This window comes from Nestor notabilis, unplaced genomic scaffold, assembly GCF_000696875.1.
Source record: "Nestor notabilis isolate BGI_N333 unplaced genomic scaffold, ASM69687v1 scaffold11426, whole genome shotgun sequence".
NCBI lineage: Eukaryota > Metazoa > Chordata > Aves > Psittaciformes > Psittacidae > Nestor > Nestor notabilis.
Genome location: NW_009933355.1, coordinates 1576 through 24751, shown reverse-complemented (window position 1 = coordinate 24751; position 23176 = coordinate 1576). Strand labels below are relative to the sequence as shown.

Genomic DNA, 23176 nt, shown 5'->3' with positions numbered 1-23176 from the left:
GTTTAACACAAATCTTAGTTACACTTCTGAAACTCGTTCCCAGTTGTAGTAGTTGATATAATTTTGTCTGCTTGACTTATGCGTTATGAGTATTGTGAGGGTTTTTCACTATTACTCTTTCGTTTTTTCTCATGTACCAACTGCCTTATGAGTGCACTGAGAAGTTATTTTAAAACTTTAAAGTGGTATAGAAATATTCCCTTTGGATATTTTATTTTTTTTTAATACACTCCAGTATATAGTAATTAGTTTTGCTTTGGCCAAAAGAAATTTTCGAAAAACGGTGTGGGTAGGTGATGGTGTTATTGATCTGCTAGCCTGAATGCTTGGTAACCCTTTGGTGTTCATCAACACTTGAAGTATGCCAGTATTTTTGTAAATGCTGTTGAAATGAATGTTTAATTTTCTAAACTATTTATTTATAATGGCAGCATATGTTGACCATTTAAGAGTATAATTTCTTGGTTTAAAATTGCACAGAGTTCGTTTCTTATTTGGTGGACGTCATGGAGAGTTTAAATTTCTGCCTCCTGCTGGCTATGCTCCGTGTTATGAAGCATTGCTTCCGAAAGAGAAGATGAAACTGGAAGCGGTGAAAGAATATAAGAGAGATTCTGATGGAGTGAGGGATTTGCTGGGTACAACGCAATTTCTCTCCCAAGCTTCCTTTATCCCTTGTCCAATAGACACCAGTCAGGTATGTTAAATATGCAATAACAGGATTGTAAAATATGTCTTAACAAAATTTAAATTAAGAATATAAAATCTAAGCTCTCTTATATATATATCTAAGCAATTCATTGTTTGTGTGTTGTGATGTATTTAACTGAACTAGGTGAACTTGGATCTATGAGGTCTGGTAACTGGAACATTTTCTTATTTGTGTAATTGTTACGCTTTTTTCTTAGATTGCTCTTCCTTTTCATCTTGAAAAGATCAGGGACAAACTAGCGGAAAATATCCATGAACTATGGGGAATGAATAAAATAGAACTAGGATGGACATACGGCAAGGTATGTTTTGGAAGTCCTGTCTGGGTACAGTCACCTGTATTAGGTTGTCTCCCACTACAAAACCTGGACTTGGAAGTTGAATGGAGTATTTAATGGTGGTTTATATATTACTAACGAAAGGTGAACGTTTAAGCTAGCAGGAGACAGTGATATTAACTAGTGATTAGAAGGCAAATATGGAATATAAAGAAGGTACATATTTTAGCACTATTTATAATTAACCATTCGAAAAAATATCTTAATTGAGAAACATACTAGCTATACCAAGATGGAATTGTCCTAAAAGTCATACCAGTAGTGAGTAAACCCTAAACTACCTCTTTGGTTACTTTAGTGTTGGGGATCAAAGTGATAACAAGCAAAAAGTCTGTTGTGGAAATTTGCTTCTGTTGATAAGAGAGACATAGTTTTGGTGACTTTACTAAACATTCAAATTCCTCAAAGCTCAGGTTTCTTATTTAATAAGTTACAGTTAAAGATTATCATTATGATGATCCCTTATAATGTGGTATCACCTAACAGCTTGAGAATAAGGCAATCTAGTCAACATTATTTAAATGCATACGACAAGGCATTCCCTTACCATGGATGTCACCAAATGAAAAAAAGTTAAAAGGTTAGGCCAGGAATATTATATTCAGAATATTATATTGAATTCAAGAATTATATTAAAATTGGTATATAAAATTATGCAGAGCACATGAAATAACTATATTTTTTCTGATGTTGCTGGTTATGAAGGAGTATTATAAAGTGCATTACAAATGAATCATGGGAAAGTTCATTTAGATGATGATGATTAATTGTCAATGAGCAAAATAAATTATATGATTTACAAGGTCCTCGTTATTGCAAAAAATAACTTATTTTTTACTGTGATTCTGGCTTCAATCTGGTATAATAAAAGTATCTTTGTTGCAGATACGGGATGATAATAAAAGGCATCATCCTTGTCTTGTGGAATTCTCAAAATTACCTGAGACAGAGAAGAATTATAATCTACAAATGTCAACTGAAACCCTAAAGTGAGCTTGAAATTTAAAAGGAAATAAAGTAGTTGTTGGTTTGTTGTTTTTTTTGTTTTGGTTTTTTTTTATTATTTTTATTAAAGCAATATCATACTGTTGTAAGATATAAAAACATTAGAATATCTCTTTCAAATTGTGTTTTGCTAACTTTGCTAGAGGTTCCAGGGATATATTCAGAGCAACTTAAAAAAATCTTTTCTCTACAGAGATTGAAATGAAGAAACACCAAATCCTGTTGGTTTTAGTAGAGTGGGGTAACTCTCAAGCCACAGATTTGTACCTTTTTAGAGTTTGAAGGTTTTGTTTATTATTTCTAATAAGTTAAAATATTTGGGATTTGTAATTCCATTATTTTGAATTACTTCTCTGGTTTTAAATATCATTAGTTCTGAAAACCAAAAGAAATGTATAAAATGGGTGAGCACTCTAATGTTGTGTTTCACTACTGCCATTTTATTTGTTTGCAGAACCCTGTTGGCCCTTGGATGTCACATTGTTCATGCTCATCCAGCAGCTGAGGAAGATCTTAAAAAAGTCAAACTTCCTAAAAAGTATGTACTTTATGATAACTATTATATATTATTTGTAACTAAAGTATATTAATTAAACAAGAACATGGTAAGGTCATTTAAATAATATTTGATACGAACTGCATACTTTATACAAATTTACAGAGCACATGGTTGGTCCATTACCTTGCCTGTGGTGATGGTTGACTGTGAATACTCTGCATTACATCACATGGAGTGATTCACAGAGACACAAATAGTCATACGCTTAAACCATATGTAAATATATCTGCGTTACATGATCTTAGAATAGATACTGCAGAGTTAAAAGCAACATTTCACTGCTTTTCTATCACTTAGCAAAGAACATTACATATATAAGATGGTAAATTGATCTACTTGAAAAAGGATGTACCATTTTCCCATAGCTCCTTCTTTGCACCTCTTCTTCCCAGCTCTCCAAGAAAATGCTTGTTCAATACACACATTTCTAAAGATATTATTAATGCGTTTTTTTTAAAGACGAGAAAAAAACAAACCAAAAAAACTGTTCTTACAATGTTGCACATTTCTAGGAAATGTACATATGTAGATTATTGAATAAAATACAGTCAGGTTTTTGCTTTAATTTGGTAGCTAAACTATGGCTATCTAGCTATAAGCTAAATTAGGTGGATGATATTTTTCCTTTAGACATCCTTAAGTTATGAGTAACAATCACCCCCAAAGTGACAAAGATAAATCGAGGATTACATCTGTATTTTTGTGTTTTCTGTGAGGATTCTGTGGTTTTCCTGGGACAGATTGAAGCCCTGTCCCGCAACAAATCTTGAAGACAGAAACAGTGATTTCAATGTCTGCCATTTCACATCAGTTTATCAACCCATAAGGTGACTTTTTCCTGAAACAGCTTTATCCCCAAGAAACAAAGGTTTTTAAAGAGAGCAGTAAAATAAATAGTTTATGGTATGGAGATGCTAATCTTGATTCAACTGATGGCATTAATTTTTAAAAAAAATGGAAAAATAACCTTTCCCAAGGTTCGTAGAGGTCCATCATAATACTCTTTTGATACTATTGTCTTCAATAACAGAACAAATCAACCTTAATTTCTGACTTTTGTTAAAATATCTACTGGCCACATGAATCATCCTAACAAATGGAAATTATCTGTTTTGAGCAAGAGTCTGCATATGTAGTCTTAATAATACATGAAAGTATCAGAGAGGGTAATATCTACTAATGAAAAAAATACCAAACTTACTATTCAATGAAAAACTGGGAAGAACAATAGTACAAATGTTTTCTTCTGCTGGAAAAGTGGTAAGCCGATCTTTATGGACTAGTATGTTAAAAATACTATACTTAATAATGCATGTAAAATAATTTCCTAAGAAGTCATCATACAGATCTTTAAAATAGAAATTACCTTAAAGATTTAAAATGGCAAATATTAAAAAAAAAAAAGAGTACTCAATTAATAAAAATTGTAGCAACTATTTAGGGAAGCACATTCAGATCAGGGTCACATTTAATTAGATAGGGTGTAAGCAGGTGGAAAATGAGCCTCTGCTAGAATACAGTTTATATCCTTGTGAATGACCAAAGACAATGCAGGATTTTTGCAAAGGAATGGGATAAAAGGAGATTGAAAAGTGGAGAAAGTGAACCCTATGGATGCCACATAGAAAACTTTAAATACCATCAGTGGAATATCTTGACTCTTTTTCCTTCTTTGACTTACAGTTACATGATGTCAAATGGATATAAACCTGCCCCTCTTGATCTTTCTGAAGTGAAATTGTTACCTTCTCAAGAATTTCTAGTTGACAAACTAGCAGAAAATGCACATAATGTCTGGGCAAAAGACAGAATAAAGCAAGGATGGACCTATGGCATTCAGCAGGTAAGGACTACTTTAGCTACACTGCATTAGTCTGGTACATTGTTGGACCTGCATAGCTGCAGGAAGAATGAGACCATATTTCCATGCTGCTTTTTCATTCTTCTCTTCAGGTTTTTAATATTAACAATTGGGCTTGCATTCATAGAACTGGTCTTCATCAATATTGTTTCTTTCCTGTAATCTTAACATTATTTCAGAACACACTCACTCATCATACAAAATCTTTGTGATGCTTAAGCAGTTTTCTTCTTGTTCTTATTTTATAACCTCTTTTAGGATCTTAAGAACAAACGTAATCCTCGGCTAGTGCCATATGCGTTATTAGACGAACGTACTAAAAAATCAAACAGAGATAGCCTCCGTGAAGCTGTTAGAACATTTGCAGGCTATGGTTATAATATTGAACCACCTGACCAAGAGATAGGTAAGTACTTTCAATAAGAATCATGGCTTTTTTTCTCCCCTCAGTGCTGGGGAAAAAAACATAAACCACTGAAATAGGTAGGGAAAACGTAAGATATGAATAAATAATACTGTATTTTTGCAGTGAACTTTAATGAAAGGTACAACTATACTTGTATATTACTTAGATATACTTTTTTTAAAGATAGATTATAGTTAATGATATGATAATTCAAATTTCCATGATTTTTAGATTGGAGAAAATCTGGAGTGTGAGTGGACATGGTGATTTTCATTGGAAATAAGGAAAGAAAGGAAAAAAGTGGGATTAATTTAAAATATTTTTTATAATGGTATGCAGATTTGGTTTGACTACTTCAAGTCAAACTCAGTTCTTAAGAAGTAATCAAAGAAGTGCACCAACTTCAAAAATTTTTCTTTATTGATATCAGGAGTAGAAATTTGTTTAGACTTTTTCTTCATATTTGCTATGCCACTGTAATTTTTGACAAAAACCTAAACTGAAACAAAACTTATTTGAGTTTTTTTATTTTTTTTAATCTTCTGAATGTATTAACTTGTGTAAGAAAGTATTTTGCATTGGCTTGTAATGCATGTAGTTATCTTACACTTCTGTGGTTTTCTGTATTCAATTCTGTGTTTGAGGCCCTGTGTTGAGTATTACTTTGATATATTCTGATTCCAAATAGTAGATAACCACCCATCTTGCATAGAATATGCTAGCCTCTGTATGCTTATTACTGTTAATCTTTTTTTAACATGTACTATGAAGTTTCTTAAACATGCAATGGTAGATAACAGCTGTTTTCAGAGATAGAAAATACTGGGGACAGATCAAAAGCTGAGTAGTGGCATTTATAGCTTCCTCTAACTATAAAACGTGGGATTTTTTTTTTCTCTGTTTATTTTTGCAGCTGACCAAACAGTGGAAAAAGTCAGCATCGACAAGATACGATTTTTCAGAGTGGAACAGTCTTATGCAGTGAAGTCTGGAAAGTGGTACTTTGAGTTTGAAGCTGTGACAGGTGGAGATATGCGTGTTGGCTGGGCCAGGCCAGGCTGTCGACCTGACATAGAGTTGGGAGCTGATGACCAAGCATTTGTATTTGAAGGAAGCAAAGTCAGTACATCTCTACCTTTTTTGACCTATGAAAAGGCTAGGCAGAGAACTACAGTATAGGTTTCCTCTTATACTCCAGCTCAACTACTCAGATATTTATGAGTCATATAAATGTATGTCTGAGCTCTGTTTCACACTGGGTAATATCTGCTTTTTGGTTTTGATCACTGAAATTATGCTGAAAGAGGTGTGTTGGTTTATATCTATCTTCCTAAGATACACCAAATCGATTAAAGAATTTTGTTGTAAGCATTAACGATGATACATAGAATCATAGAATAGTTAGGGTTAGAAAGGACCTTAAGATCATCTAGTTCCAACCCCCCTACCATGAGCAGGGACACCACACACTAAACTATGTCGCCCAAGGCTCTGTCCAACCTGGCCTTGAACACTGCCAGGGTTGGAGCGTTCACAACTTCCTTGGGCAACCCATTCCAGTGCCTCACCACCCTCACTGTGAAGAACTTCTTCCTTATATCTAATCTAAAGTTTCCCTGTTTAAGTTTAAAGCCATTACCCCTTGTCCTACCACTACAGTCCCTAACAAAGAGTTCCTCCCCAGCATCCTTGTAGGCACCCTTCAGATACCGTAAGGCTGCTATGAGGTCTCCACGCAGCCTTCTCTTCTCCAGGCTGAACAGCCCCAACTTTCTCAACCTGTCTTCATACGGGAGCTGCTCCAGTCCTCTTATCATCCTCGTGGCCCTCCTCTGGACTTGCTCCAACAGCTCCATGTCCTTTTTATGTTGAGGACACCGGAACTGGACACAATACTCCAAGTGAGGTCTCACAAGAGCAGAGTAGAGGGGCAGGATCACCTCCTTTGACCTGCTGATCACGCTTCTTTTGATACAGCCCAGGATACAGTTGGCTTTCTGGGCTGCAAGCGCACACTGAAGCCTGCTCATGTCGAGTTTCATCATTCACTTCCCCTTTTTTTTTCTTTTTTAAGTGGTGTTTTACAAAAATAAAACAGTTTCTTCGATGACTAGAACAGAGAACTACAGTTCTGTATTCCCTTCTCTGTCTTTTCTGCTTTCTGCACATTCTTTCTTCCCAAACTTGACTCCTAAAGGACTGGAAGGATGATAACGACATTGTGTGTGAGACGTGGAATCCTGTGAATAGTGGTTATCATCCAGGTTCTAAGTTGCTTTTTGCATATTAGAGTGCTTAGTCTTTCTATGTGAAATAGCTAAGATAATAACTACAGTTATTACCTGAAAGCCATGATCAGTACTCTTTGTATTACTTTGAGATCCAGGAGGGTGAAAGATTTGTTTGTTTTTTTGTTTTTTTTTTCCCTTTAGGGCCAGCGTTGGCATCAAGGCAGTGGATTCTTTGGACGAAGCTGGCAATCAGGAGACGTGGTTGGTTGTATGATAAACTTGGATGACAAATCAATTATCTTTACTCTGAATGGAGAGTTGCTTATAACCAGTAAAGGTTCAGAGCTTGCATTTGCTGACTTTGGAATAGAAAGTGGTAATTTTCTTGTTATACTTACATGGTTATGAGAAGACAAAGCAAGTCAGAACCTAGAAAAACTAATCTGTCATAATGGCTTGGTGAACTGAGAAATTGTATTTTACTGATGTGAGCCTCCAGACTGTACTACACATTAACTTCATAAAAAATATTTTAAGAGTGTTTGTGTCACAAATTTATTTTCTTTTCTTCCTTTAACCATAAGTAGATATGAATGGGATTTCAGCAGTCAGAATCTTTGAGCCTTGCTAGGCTTACTCACAGGACTGAACTTCAGCATTAACAAGTGGTAGTAAGAAGCACCTTGAAAAATTCCCAAAAGCTGAACATGTAGTCTCAGATTATTTCACTGGAGCATACACATATTACGTTTTTGTCTGTGAAGTGCAAAATGAATTGTATGCGGCAGGAGTCTGCACCAAACCCTGAGTCTGAACAAAACTTTGCAACATAAATTGAGCCTGATTTGTGGGGGTTTTTTGTTGGTTTTTTTTTTTTTTTCTCTATCCTATTAATGGCTTATCTGCATTTCTCCTTTTCCTTGGCTATTTTCCCCTCTTCTGTTTTTGGTCTTTGCTTTCTTCAAGAGTAAGAGTACATGACTGCACTGATGGAGGCAGGGAATATTTTCAAACTGGTTTATTTTTCAGTTGATGTTTTCTTTTGAATCGTATTTCTTCCAAGCAGTAGTATCTTCATGCCCATCAGTGATCGTTAGAGGACTTTGCAATTGGTCTGACCACTGACACAGTTTTTCTAATGGTAGAGACTGAGGGACTGCCTTAAGAGAGTTTTTCTGAAGGACTGCAGTGTAGCAGACAAAAAATTTCTCTTTTGGAGGCTGAACTGTTGGCTGTTCCCTGAAGTTGCTCCAAGTTCTATTTCTTGAGAGATAGAAAATAATTAAACAACCTTTCATCCCTGTCTATGGGCTGCTACAGGTGTATAGAGACAAAAAAAGTTCAATCATAAAAAATGCCAGCATTAAAAAAATGTGCATTTGTCCATCATGAATGATGGAGGAAAAAAGGCTGGCAACAAATTTATAGTTACTGTGATGACAAACTATATTTTAAACAACGTACTGAGATACCTGAACCTCCTTTTGAAATGTCAGTGCCCTCAGAGAGCATACTTAGTATTTGTTAATAATTTTAATCTAGCCAGGGATGTTTTCTAGCATCTAACTCACTGTATAAAGGCATGTTTAGTAGTCTATACGTTAAGATAACTGATTCTTCTAATAAATGAATAATTGACTTGAGCAAATCTTATTTTTTTAAATCTGATTTGTCCACAAAACTACTTGACTTGACTTCTTTTGTTTATCTTTCACACAAATCTACTACTAATTACTAATAACAATTGTGAAATTGGTTTAATATTTAAATAAATTGAGTAGTGTGCGTAATGTCCCTTCATTGCCTAAGTCCTCAGGGCTTTTTGTAGCAATTATATTTAACTTAGACATTAGTATTTAAGGTGGCTTTTAATCTTTGCTACTGTCATCAGTTCATGTGCATTACTTGCAGGCGCTAAACTTTAGTTTGCATTAAGTGGATTTATAATAGAATGCTTATGTTCTCCAAATAAATTACCGTTGGGTTTTTTTTGTTGTATTGTTTTCTTAGGTTTTGTTCCAATTTGTGCACTGGGTCTATCTCAGATTGGTCGTATGAACCTTGGAACCGATGCCGGTACATTCAAGTATTATACAATGTGCGGCCTTCAAGAAGGGTTTGAACCTTTTGCTGTCAACATGAACCGAGATGTTGCTATGTGGTTTAGTAAACGCTTACCAACATTTGTCAATGTGCCAAAAAATCATCCTCACATTGAGGTAACATTACATGTTAGGGAAGACACCTGTTTGTCAACTGTTTGTTTAGCAAGCTGAGACATTAGACCCTTACTAATACTTACTGTCATCAGATAGTTTGTCCTATAAATCTGTTAAGGCATTCATAGACAATTCCAGATGATCTTGTCTATCTCCAACTTCATTTATGCTAGTATTGGTATTCATGTGGATACACCTGTCTGTTCTATTATGTCTTATTTATGCTGTGGTTAGGTACTTGAAACATGCCAATTGTAATTTCTTAGAACCATTTTTCATATTCTATCTTACATTTGCATTCAGTTTTTAAACCTTCTCTACCATACATTTTTCTTGAATATCTAAAATTGTTCAGCTGAATTCCGCATCACTTAAGGTAATGGAAGAGTTTGCTAAACAGAGACTGATTTCGTCCACTTCTCTACGACAAGGGACATTTAAGTGTACCTGTGTTGTCCCTGAGTGAAACTTGTTTCATTCGTTCTTATGATGCAACAGTGATAGGAATTCCACAACTCCCTAACTAATCTACTTTAGAGCAGAATAATATATCCTAAGTTTTGTATAAAATATTCCATATTAATATATTCCACAATTATATGTTTGAATTCCTGATCGGTTTTTATCTTTACTGTAATCCCTAGGCTATTTAATATAATTTACGAGTTTAGCCAGTTATTCCCTAATACTTCGAAGATTTCCATCTCAAATAAAATACACTTCACTGAATTTCAACTAAACTATCTCAGCATTTTTCTCAGTTTCTCAGGATCATTTTAGCTGTATTCCTCTCTTTAAAAGTTTTTGAAATGTTCCTATCACTAAGATTAAAACATACTCACTTTTCAGCACAAGCAAAAAAAATAGTATCAGACTCAAACTTCATAACAATCATTTGAAGGATTCTAATTAAGATTTCCTCTCATTGTGGTGCAAAAATGACTCATTCTTGTGAAGCATTTTTTCAGTTATTTTTGCACTCAAAGTGAATCAATAAAGTCTGTCCTTTTTTTTTTTTTTTTTTTTTTAAATGCTGTTTGGAACAACTTCCAAATATTCCTGTAGACAGGAATCTGTTGCTTCACTTGCTCTTCAGGCTAGTTTCCCTGTCAGAGGAGAAAGTTTGAAATTACTTTATTTTGAAAAATTTAAGTAGGCTGTTTCAGTTGTCTCATCCTCTAGTTGCTTAATGAAAATTTTCAGCATTTTTCTTGAAATAGCATTATTTTAAAATTCTTCGTATTATTTTTAGATATGGAGAATTGATGGAACCGTTGAGAGTCCACCTCGGTTAAAAGTTACTCACAAAACATTTGGCACGCAGAACAGCAACTCAGACATGATATATTGTCGTTTGAGTATGCCCATTGAGTTCCGCTCATCGTTTGACTTCAGCGTGGGTGTGGAAAATGCCTCGTCTGATATTTTCCAAAAACGGTTAGGCATGGTTTTGGTTACCTATTTCATGCTCTTGATGTAATTGTAAAATGTTCTATTATTGTACACGCAAGATTTCATACTTGGTTTTGCACTAAGCACACACTAGCACAGGATGCATGTTACTGAGATTTTTTTTGTTCTTGGTGGTTTTAATAAATTTATAACTCTGCAGAATGCTATATTCAGACGAGACAGAACTGTTTTCTTAAAAGGTACATCACAAGGTTTACAGTTATTCATTGCTAGGCAGTTACCATCCTTTAAAAATCATTGGGATTTGCGAAGCTCTTCAGCTAGGCTGGAAAACTAGCTCAAGAGTTTTTGCCCACTGGATTAATGCTCATCTACAGTATTGTTCAATAGATCATTGTTACTGGAAAAGTGACTAATTCATGCAAAGAAAAAATGGTGGGACAGATTTTTAAAGATACCTGGTACTCCTGAGTTCAGCACTGTCCAACATTGCCTTCATCTGAAGTGAATTGATGTAAATCTCTCTTTACCATCTCTCTCCACCTTAACTGCAATCAGTTATTTTGTGTGTATATTTGTATTCTGTATAGTCTTTGTGTACTCAGTTTACTAATGCATAGTCAGTACCCAGCAAACATGAGTACACTCAGTTTAGTATTGAGTACTTTTTCGCCTAATGTTTTCTAAAAACTAATTTACTGATGTTTCTTTATCTTTAGGAAGCACAGCCAAGAAATTGCTGCTCCTTCTACTACAGTAAGTAAATACATTTTGATGATTATATCTTCTTACTTTATGAAGTAGATATAGTTGTGGCAACATGTTCATTAGAAAACGATCTGTTGAAAGAAGCCTTTTTAATAATTTGCAGTGATATAACAATGTGTATAAATAACAATGCCCAGAACTGTATGACTTGTGGCAAAACCCTCACAGTAGTGTAGTTTTGTTGGTTTTTTTGGTTGTTTTTTTTTTTTTTAATTTATGAACATTTTAAATGACTTACTAAAAAAAAGTTAATTTCTATTATTTCTTTGACATATAGAAGATATTTTTAATCGGTATTTGAGTATTCCTTGATACAATAATTTAGATTTCTATTACTAATGTTTTCTTTTCCTCTTTTCAGTATTTTTATTCTCTACGGATATTTGCTGGCCAAGACCCGTCCTCTGTCTGGGTTGGCTGGGTAACACCAGACTATCATTTTTACAGTGAGAATTTTGACCTAAATAAAAATTGTACAGTGACAGTTACTTTAGGCGATGAAAGAGGCAGGGTTCATGAAAGGTATGGGTTTATTTGTCACTTACTAAGAATGTATTTTAATACTGTTGTTCAGAAGTGAATTATTCACAAGCTTGATGATGTTTTAAACACTAATTTAAACTAATGAGAAAATTGGTTATGGAGTAGGAGTGTTCTTTGCTCATTTATATATGAATGTGTTTTACATAGCCTCATTAAAATGAGTATATTTATCATTAATATTCTGTTTGAAATAATGATTTGCGTTGCTGCTTTCTTTTAACATCCATATTTGGTAGCTGTGGATGAACCTGTTATTTGTTTCACTGTCTTTTATCAGCACACAGAAGCATGTCAAGTTGTTCCATAAATATAAAAAGGGAACATAAATAGAAGTGCTCATAGTCTGATCCCTTACCCATGATGCTTACATTATTAAAAAAAGGGAGCTTGTTAATGAGGAACTATAAAAATAATAGTGGCACAAACACCTTTGAGGATGTCTACCTGTTATTCCATTCAAAATTACATCTTTACTGAATACTTAGTCAAATTCAATATGACCTATGATTTGTTCTTACTGTTCTTTCAGTGTGAAGCGCAGCAATTGCTACATGGTTTGGGGAGGAGATGTAATTGCCAATTCCCAGAGATCAGGTCGCAGTAATGTTGATTTAGAAATTGGATGCTTTGTTGACCTGGCTACTGGAATGTTGTCGTTCACAGCCAATGGAAAAGAGCTTGGTACTTGTTATCAGGTATTATCAGATTTTCAGGAAGCTATCTGCTAAGCTGTACATCTTAATGCTATTATGGAATTGTGGTTTGGTTTGGGTTTTTCTTCTCTTGTTCAGAAATGTAACTGAACACTATTTATGTGACAATAACATATTTTCCTGTTTTATCCCTCCTTTTCTCTCTCTCTTTTATAATGCTACATTTTTCTAACTTCTTACAGTTGTCTCAGGTGTTGAGGGAGGACTACGTAGATCTGTGCAGAAAAACTGGAACTAGATCATAGAATCGTAGAATGATTTGGGTTGGAAGGGACCTCAAAGATTATCCAGTTCCACCCCTTCTGCCATGAGCAGGGACACTTTCCACTAGACTAGGTTGCTTAAAGCCCATCCAGCCTGGCCTTGAACACTGCCAGGGATGGGACAGCCACAATTTCTCTGGGCAACCTGTGCCGGTGTCCCACCATTGTCACAGTAAATGTCACCCTCACAGTTCTGTGGCAACAAACCCCCACAAATCCGCAATACAGATAAAACTTAAATGTTATTCAACTAAATTTAATGGAAATTTGTATACTAACTCCATTGAAAACTAACTGTTGAAAAAAGAATAACCAACACTTCCCATAAAGATACAATGATATATTTAAACATGAGTGTTACATATGAGGGTGAAATATTTCTCAACTTTTCCTTATTTCAAGTAATTTAAGTATTTTCTCTGTTTTTCAAAGTAGTGAAAATAGTCTTTATTTTTCATTTGCATTTCTTGAACATTCTTACCATAAAGTCTTTAAAATACCTTATTAAATCTAATGTCTCACCCAAAGTGCAGCAAAGACTGATACTTGGCTGGTAGAGACTGAAAGGTAATTATTATAACCTGATAGCCATTTGCACTTTTTAGTTTTCTTATCAGAAATAGAGGGACAATATTTGTATACTGTTTTCATTCTAAAATGCCTACAGGCCAACATATTGATAAATTAATTTTGTGCAGTTCTTGGTCTAACTATTGAATACCAAGGTGATATTCAGCAAAAAAAACCACCCCTCTATCATAGAAAAGTGAAAGATAGCATGTACATATATATTTGAGATTTTGTCATTAATTGTCAGGCCAATGTTAAGGTATTTGTAGCAGAAAGGAGATCTTAAATATTGGTTTACAAAATGTTTTGTTTTATTCTGAGTTAGTAATGGTTCTCTGACCTTCAAACAAGATCAGAAATTACAATTTCAATTATTATTACTAGGAAATACCTATCTTTGGTCAGAGTCTGAGACTTACATTGTCTTAGTCAGATACTTTCAGGCTTTAATGAAATAAACGCCACTTTTTATTAGTAGTGTCTTTCAGTCCAGGATACCTTTTGTTTCTGGATTTGGGTTTGGTTTTCATTACTTACCAAAAGACTAGAATGTACCTACCTGTCCTTAAATTATTTTGTCTATCTTGATAGTCATAGTTCTGAAAAAAACCAACCAAACCCAAACCTATTCAGCATACAGATTTTTTCAATATGTGGTATTGTTTTACATTTGTTTAAGTTGTATTGTATTTTGGAGCTGTTTTCTCATCTAAAAAAATACAGATTTTTTTATTTCTTTATCATGACTGTCATTTTTCAATTTTTGTTAGTTTGCTGTCCTCAAAGTTAGAAGTTGCACTCCTTCACAGCACAAGTATTGTAATTGCACTTAGTATGCAAAATGTATATGCACAGTACACAAAATACACAATGGTATGATTAAAATATTTAATTGAACTCCTGAAATCCTGAATTGATTGTATAGAATGTACCTTTTCTTAGCCACCCTGGAGCACTGAAATATTTTTCATAGTATACTGTTCTGTAAGTATCTTTTTAATTCTTTTCCTGGCAGTAGGGATGGGTGATCTTGTAGAGAATTCTTCAGAATAAACTGGTATTACTACTCTGATATGTACTTTGAGTCTAGCTATAATGGGAAAATCAGGATAATGTAGCTGTCAAAAAAATCCCAAAGCTGACCAGACACTTTAAAATGCAGCACTATGATTCAGTGTGATTCACTGTGATTTTCATAAGACTGGAGACAAATGCTGAGCCTGGAAATAAAGAGATCTTTGAAAAAATTGCATCTTCTGCTTTTGGAGTACAGATCAGATGTTCACTAATCTTAATAGAGAGTAAAGATTTGAATTACCCTTACCAAATGATGCTCTCTCGCGGTCTTCTTACTCCCCTCTGGTTCCATCTCTCAGGATTTTTTTTTTTTTTTAATTAGCTTTTTTTAGTAGTGAAATATTTTGTCCAGCATAAAATGTGAAAAAAATCTAAAAGATGTGTGGTGGTCTAAAAAGCTGTATTCTACTCTCAGTCTGTGTTGGGGGTGCTTTTCCTATAACAAGAGCCAAAGTAAAGTGTCTAGATTTTTAAGGAGCTGCTCTCGAGTTAGTATTGGTGTTGAGAGCACATAAAACAGCAGACGCATTTGCCTGAAAGTTAGGTGAGCCTATAAAGATAATTAAGCAAATGCAAGATAATTCAGCAAGCATTTTACTATATTAGAGGTGAACTACAGGTGGACACTAATCAACACTTTAATACAGTGTCTGCAGTTACTTAATACTGAAGTGTAAGCTGTGTAGTATTTATTTTATATTGCAGAACATTCTGGAAGGAGATTCTTGTTTTTTTGAATTTCTTAAATTTTTTAATCTCATTTCTCTTCTAGGTTGAACCAAACACAAAGCTTTTTCCGGCAACTTTTGTACAGCCCACAAGCACTAACTTGATTCAGTTTGAACTTGGTAAATTAAAGGTACAAAATATTTTCTATAAAGGCGCTTTTTTTAATGTTTATTTCCACAGACATTCCTTCTCAGTTGAATTTGTTGAGGAAGATTGAATGAAAGGTGTGACTTTTTATTTGACTTTTACGTTTACTTGTGTAAATGTAATTATTATATGAAGTTAGTTAATTGTTCAACAAATCTAAACTGCATTTATCAAACTAATGTTATTTGGGGAGAACACCCTTAATGTTGGGGGGTTTTAATGGATTTTATTGCAGTAACATATTTCTATGAGTTTTTTGCTATCACTATATTGTACTTCCTTTGGGTAGAATAGATTTATTCATAATTAGATGTTACAAAAATGATTTTAGTATACTTATTTCTTTCAGAATACCATGCCTTTATCAGCAGCAATTTTTAAAAGTGAAGAAAGAAATCCTGTTCCTCAGTGTCCCCCTCGCCTTGATGTGCAAACAATTACACCTGTTTTATGGAGCAGGATGCCAAACAGCTTTCTAAAAGTAGAAACCGAGCGTGTCAGTGAACGTCATGGGTGGGTTGTGCAGTGTTTGGAACCTCTGCAGATGATGGCACTACATATCCCAGAAGAAAACAGGTATATTGGGAAGAAGCTACAGTGACTTGATGTGGACCAAATGTATTGAAAGCTGATATCAGGGTATGGGTTAAACCTGCCTTGGAGAATATTTACACTGGAGCTGTTTAGAATTTATCTACTATAATCATATTTGTGACATTTAAGTAGATACAAGAGGCTGAATAATTTTAATACATGTGATGACGTTTGCATACGCAAAATGACTGATTTTATTTAAATTATAAAATAATATCTCTTAAATCTCTAGGACTTTAAAAATAGAGATTTTCTCAGCTTGATAAAAACCCCCCACAAATATAAAGAAAATGCAAGCACTACTTTACTGATATTTTTTTTTCCTTGTAATAAAAACATGTAATCTGTTCCTGCTTCATCTGCTCTGAATTAACATGAGCTAAGTTTTTATGTTCTTATTGACAAGAACCTCAGTTTCTTAGATTTTCATTAGGTTTTATCTTCAGACTGAGGATAATAAAGATGTATCCAAATATGAAATATTGTAACCAGTGACAAATAAAGTATAAGCAAAACCATGGCAGAAAGATAATCTCTCTGCTGCACTTTCATCAGTTATTTACAAATACATTTCTTATAAAAACAAGCTCTAATTTACCATAGCTTCCAAAGAAGCTTCTCTGTCTTACATTTTTCCTTTCTTTTTCTATGGAGTACTAATTGTAGATAATCTTATAAAATTATTACCACCATTTACTGTGGTTTAATGATGCACATGTTAAGACTGTCAGTATCAACTTTAACATTAATGGTTTAAAGTGGAACTGACCATAATGTGCAGACATTATAAAACTTTTCTTTTACGAAATTGTTACTAATGGAATTGACTGGTGTTGTTTCTTTATTTCATAACAGATGTGTTGATATTTTGGAACTATGTGAACAAGAAGATTTGATGAAGTTTCACTACCACACTTTAAAACTCTATTGTTCAGTTAGTGCTCTAGGTAACACTAGAGTTGCTTATGCACTTTGTAGCCATGTGGACGTATCTCAACTATTTTATACAATAGATAATCAATACTTACCTGGACTGCTACGTTCTGGATTCTATGACTTGCTAATTAGTATTCATTTGGAGTATGCAAAGCAAGCCAAGCTTATGATGAACAATGAATTTATCATTCCAGTTACAGATGAAACTCGAACTATCAAATTATATCCTGATGAAACAAAGAAGCATGGATTACCTGGAGTAGGGCTTAGCACTTGTCTGAAACCAAGCTTTAATTTTTCTACTCCATGCTTTATTGTGACTAGTGAAGAACATCAGACATCCAGCCCAGAGATACCACTTGATACACTTAAATCCAAGGCCATAAGTATGCTGACAGAGGCAGTACAGTGTAGTGGTACCCATATTCGAGATCCTGTTGGAGGACAGGTTGCATTCCAGTTCGTTCCTGTCCTTAAACTGATAGCAACATTGCTCGTAATGGGTGTTTTTGATGATGGTGATGTGAAGCAGGTACTGCTCCTCATTGATCCTACTGTGTTTGGAGATCACAAGGAACAAACAGAAGAGGGGACAGAGAAGGAAGAAGTTACACAAGTTGAAGAAAAAGCTGTAGAAGCTGGGGAGAAAGCAATGAAAGAAACAAAAGCTCCCAAGAAGGGCTTATTGCAGACAAGATTTCCAGAATCTGTTAAGCTTCAGGTGACTATTTAATGTAAATGTATCGCATATGTTCTACTATTGATGAAAGAAAGGTAGTGCCTTCTGTCTGTTCTCTAGTTTGTTAGATCTGAAATACTGAAGATTTTTATTTCTTTTTGCCTTGTAACCTAACATTAATAACCAAATTCTAAGTCAATGCAATTCTTTCTACATGCATCTACACTCAAAATAGATATGCAAATACTTACTTATTTCATAGGTGTATTTTAAAAGAGGGAGGGTTGGACCAAGTGATCTTTAATGGATCCTTCCAACCTGAAATATTCTACGATTCTGTGATTTCTACATGTTTTGGAGTGAAAGACTGAATGCTATATAGCATTACTGAGCAGATAAAAAAAAAAGTATAAATTTGTCACCTTTACAGTGTTAAAAGAAAAATATGTGAGGAAAAAAGTCTCTCATTTTTACAGTCTATTGCAGTGTGTAGTATCCACTGCACTTCTTCTGCAGTTAGAGTTCATTAAACTGTTGAACTTAAGTCTGTTTTTTCTATCCTAGATGTGTCATTTACTCAATTATTTCTGTGATTGTGAGCTACAACATAGAGTGGAAGCAATTGTATCATTTGCAGACCGTTATGTGTCAAAATTGCAGCATAATCAAAAATTCAGGTACAATGAACTCATGCAAGCCTTGAACATGTCTGCTGCTTTGACTGCCAAGAAAACTAAAGAATTTCGGTCTCCTCCTCAAGAACAGGTAATATTAAAGAAATGGTTAACCTAAAGATAAAAAGAAAGTCTGTGTGATGATAGAGTTCTGACTTCTAAACTACTGTTGAAACTGCTAGGGAACCAAAATTGATTGTGAAATAAGTCTATGAAGATGCCCAAAAATACTGAATGTCAGAATGCTCATACTTGTGCTCCAGAACTCAAGCTCTAAAATGGCTTAGGATTTCCCAACAGTATTACTGCTCAATGCTGAGTGTAGAGTAAGGCCTGGCGCTCGGAAGATCACGTGATGTACAGAAAGAATAGGAACAAGGAAGTAAGCTACAAACGCCACGTAGAATAATACCTTATAAGGTAAAAACCGCTGACTCGCCCCCTGATTGGCTGACACGCTCAGTTCCGCATTGCGAAAGGTATATAATGCTCGCTGTGTGCGCAATAAACGCTATTTGATCATCCGCCATATTGGTGTCTGTGGTCTCTAGCCCTAAGCCAGGGGGATGGCTTAGCTCTGCAAGTCTTGGCTGAACCAGCGCAGCAACAGCTGAGGAGCTGAGATTCATCTGGTTCTGCAAAATGATAATTTGATAAACTTGGTTGCTAAAAGTTAGCAGGAAGTTGGTGTTGTGCTGACATTTGTGTGATGAAAATAGTATTTTCTACCTCCAGGAAATAGCTTTATTATTAAGTGTAACTGTTTTGATGTTAAAGCTTACCAAGTACCATTACTTTAGTATTTCCTTTAAGCTGTATTAGAAATCTGTGCTTTATTTTAATTTAACTATAAATTTGGTCATAAATAGGTAAAGTATGGTTACATATTAGAATATGTCTTAGGCTATCTCAGTGTTTTAACTATGTTTTAATTCCTTTAAAGATTAATATGTTGCTAAATTTTCAACTTGGAGAGGATTGTCCCTGTCCAGAGGAGATCCGGGATGAGTTATATGAATTTCATGATGATCTTCTAAGTCATTGTGGTGAGTGGCAAGCTTTTTGGGTTTTTTTTTTTTGGTTTTGTTCATGAAATTGCATTCTTTTAGTGACCTGTAATTAACAGCTTGTGATTTGTGTTTGGACCCATGGTGTTTCCCATACCATTCTGTGCTTGTATTGTTAAGGATTCCACTATCATCTTATGGTACTATTTCTGAGTACCCTATTAGAATCTCCAGCAGCCATCAAGCTTTGATTTCATAAGCGAGTTTCAGTTTTTCAACTACCTTAGCCTCAGCCTTGGCCAAAGATGAGTAGGTGAGCGGGTATCTAGGTTGTGTTTCATCATCTTTCTTCTGAGGATGTTGTACAAATATTAGAAGTTCTTAAAATCAAGATCTGTATCTGTAAGGTTAGCTACATTATAGATGGTAATTTAGTTGTTTTAACATAATTTGGTTATGACAGTCCTGTGTTGATTGTTATTCATCCTTGCTTTAAAGTGCTTACCAATAACTGTTTCTTTCATTTCAGCATTTTTCTTCCATGCATTGAAGTGAATAGTTAACATCGTTGTATGTACTCCTCTTTCTCCCCATTTTAATTAAGAAAGACAACATCATCTCCATTGTTCAGTGATTTAACATTTGATCTGACCTCTGTTTTTCGAATATATTGCCTATTTGGCGTTAGAGAGCTCTCTGAGACTCCAGGATGAAGATTATAGAAAACCCGCAGCTTACTTGGAAATTTCATAACTCTAAAATATATTTATTTTACCTTGAAATATTGTTGCTGGTATTACTGATTTGGCTTACCTCCTGATCTCTCTTCATCTTTTCTACTGATTGTGGTGGTGGGCGGGTGTTGTCTTCTTAGTGGTGTACTTTTATTATTGTTTACTATATTGCAAATATGTATGTTGAATAAGAGAGAGAATTCAAGGTAGAGAAAGCACAGTCTCATGATTAAAATAGTCTAGCGATCCTCTGGATTCTAAACAAATCCCTATTCATTACATTGTACACGTTTATTATTGGTGGTCACTGTGGATAAATGCTCCTCATTATCTGTGTCCTGACTTAGTCCTGAAAATCAGTACTAAGCAATCACAGCTGCAGATAAAATGAATAGGAGTTGTGCTTGGAATATTTAATCATCTTTTTAATACTAAGTATACTTGGTGGTCTAAGTGGAAAAATATGTATGCAATCAAGTAATTAAAGGCTGCTTCATGATGAATATATGCAAATAGCCTGATTTGAAATTACTCAGGCAGTCTTAATCCTAGGATGTCTTAACTGTGAGTGGTTAATTTTGCCAGCAAAATGATAGTCCTCTATCATAATTTTTGTGTGCAATTTCTTAGTTGTAAACAAAACAAATTTTCAGCAGATTTTATTGCATAATATTAAATTGACACTTATCTGGGTTGGAACCATCTGTTCCAGTGCACAGACCTCTGCCACTTGAATTAAGCAATTAGCCAATAGCAACATGAGATGGTCAGCTTCTGAATGGATTGCAACTCTGAGAGGATGCAGAATGAATAATAAACAATACAGAGCAGTCACAGACCCCATCTCCTCCAATTCAACACTGTCTTACCTAATCATCCATTTCATCTATTTCAGCCTCTTAAGAGCTCTACCTGCCCCCGCTGTCTCTCTTGCTTCTAGGGCCTAGCTTTTTTTCCATTGCCAGATATGAATTTGCTTTCTGTAACATCCTTGTCTACTTTCTCTTTCCTCGCATAGGCTACATTTCCTGTTCTTACTTTTTCCAGTGTCTGACTGTAGCCTTGGCTCATTCTTAGCTTTTTATTTTGTCCAGCCAATCTCACTTTTCCCGTTCCTTGAATTCCATATGTAGTCTCCAATGTCAGTTTCTAGTTCTCTCATTCTCTCCCTCTGAATTTTCTTCTTACTAGTCAACTTAGTCACTCATAGTCGTAACTGTAACTCTTTCCTCTTGGTAGCAGCCAGTGACAAAGTTTCTCCAACTACGTTATGGTTATTTTTTTCCTGTCTTAGTTTCTTCTTTTAATACCAGTTTTAGCCTCTGCAATTTATTCTTTTCCCTCTTCTCCAGCTTGTATCTCTTTAGCATTCTGTCTGGAAATCTTCTCCTTTTTTCAATTTCACTTTGACCAGCAGCCAAATAGCTAAAGCTTGCATCTCAGCTCAGCACAATTAGCTCTGTTCTGAGGGGAACCTACTTAGATGTTCTGTGCTTCTGCACATAACACACATGGTATCTGATCTTCACTAAGAGGTGTGAAAGATTTGAAAATGCTTTAAATGGTTGTGAAGCAATGTAATGAACTGAACTATATTAAATGTAAAATGACATCCTATCTCATCATACACATTTTCATGAAAAACATGTATCACTGGTACAGTTTCTGAACACATCTGCCTTCTTACAGTTTTAAATCCAGTTAATATAGTTGTTTGACTGCTAAATATCTCAACTGAAAAATTGTACTACATGGTGAGATACAGCCATGCAGTTCTTTCTTTAGCTTACATTCTGCAATATGAAGTAAAAGATCACAAATTTCATCAAATATGACTCTGAGTCCAAATTAATTGCCATACTAGAATCTTAAAAAAAAAAAACAAACAAAAAAAAAAAACCACAACAAAAAACAAAACCAACCACCTCTTTGGTCATAATACTAGAAAAAAAATACCATAAGTCTGTATATAATAAGTATGTGTACTAAAATAAGCATAATTTGAGGGGTGCTACTGTAGCTAATATGTTAAAGCTGCTGGCCTTACTACATAACTTTTTTCCTGTAGAAATATGCTGGTTAAAAAAAAAATCCCATAGATATTTGGTATTGGTTAAATATTGAAGGAGTTAATCTTCAAAGGTTTAGTTTTGTTTCTAAACAGTTTTATTATCTGCTAAGGTATACCACTAGAAGAGGAGGAAGAGGAAGAAGAAGATTCCTCCTTTACTGGAAAACTCCGTTCTTTAATGTACAAAATCAAAGGTCCACCAAAAGCAGAGAAAGTAGAACCTAAGGAAGAAGAAGAGAAATATCCTAGTAAGTTTTCTTTCAACGTTAAACACTTACATTGATGCAAGTATTCAAAGATGTCAATGAGAGTGTATTTTCTAATGAAACTTCATAGCAGACTGAAGGAGACTAACTGCTTGTCTTCCTTCTGCCTCTTAGAACAATTATCCTACATACCGAACATCTGGGATGCAATTGTTAAAAAGAAGTTAAAATTGGTGGAAGATTTTGGATCCAGATCATTAACTTTGGGGTTGAAAATTTGCATATTCTTTACAAAGAAATGCATAAAGTTATGGTACAGTAATCTATACTAAAACATTCTGAACTTGAGAAGTTTTCATTTATATAGTTTGGTTTTTTAAATACAAAACTTTCTTCTTTACAGCTTTAACTTCATTTCATTTTTCTTTGCTGCATGAGAAGCTTTGTGCATTCCAGTGTCAAGATATTTGTGACAAAATGGTTTTACAGTTCTGTGGTTTTGTATTAAAAGGGATGGCTTTCATGTATGATAATGGTGACTATATATATTCATTAAAACTAATAACTTGTTCTGATTTATCTCAAGCATCACATACATGCACATATATATTCCATACCATATCCTTTTTGAATTTAGTGAAATATGCCATCTATTTCACTAATTAAACAAGGAAGTAATATCTTTTATTTTCAGAAGTACAAGTCCTGTATTCCTAAATGCT

General features: G+C 34.5%; 1 protein-coding gene across 1 annotated transcript in view; it reads left to right on the top strand.

The window, feature by feature from the left end:
• LOC104407535 (ryanodine receptor 3-like) overlaps positions 1-22496 on the top strand; it is a gene marked incomplete at both ends in the record, with an annotated part of 67697 nt that extends 45201 nt beyond the window's left edge. Inside the window, 19 exons of the mRNA XM_010016844.1 lie at positions 481-697; positions 909-1013; positions 1935-2038; positions 2509-2592; positions 4297-4456; positions 4733-4880; positions 5794-5999; positions 7313-7487; positions 9122-9330; positions 10583-10767; positions 11463-11499; positions 11873-12033; positions 12584-12749; positions 15450-15536; positions 15903-16129; positions 17003-17804; positions 18327-18527; positions 19380-19482; positions 22359-22496. Of these exons, the coding sequence (XP_010015146.1) occupies positions 481-697; positions 909-1013; positions 1935-2038; positions 2509-2592; positions 4297-4456; positions 4733-4880; positions 5794-5999; positions 7313-7487; positions 9122-9330; positions 10583-10767; positions 11463-11499; positions 11873-12033; positions 12584-12749; positions 15450-15536; positions 15903-16129; positions 17003-17804; positions 18327-18527; positions 19380-19482; positions 22359-22496 (3515 nt within the window). The remainder of the gene's footprint in view (positions 1-480; positions 698-908; positions 1014-1934; positions 2039-2508; positions 2593-4296; positions 4457-4732; positions 4881-5793; positions 6000-7312; positions 7488-9121; positions 9331-10582; positions 10768-11462; positions 11500-11872; positions 12034-12583; positions 12750-15449; positions 15537-15902; positions 16130-17002; positions 17805-18326; positions 18528-19379; positions 19483-22358) is intronic.
• Between the last annotated feature and the right edge of the window lie 680 nt (positions 22497-23176).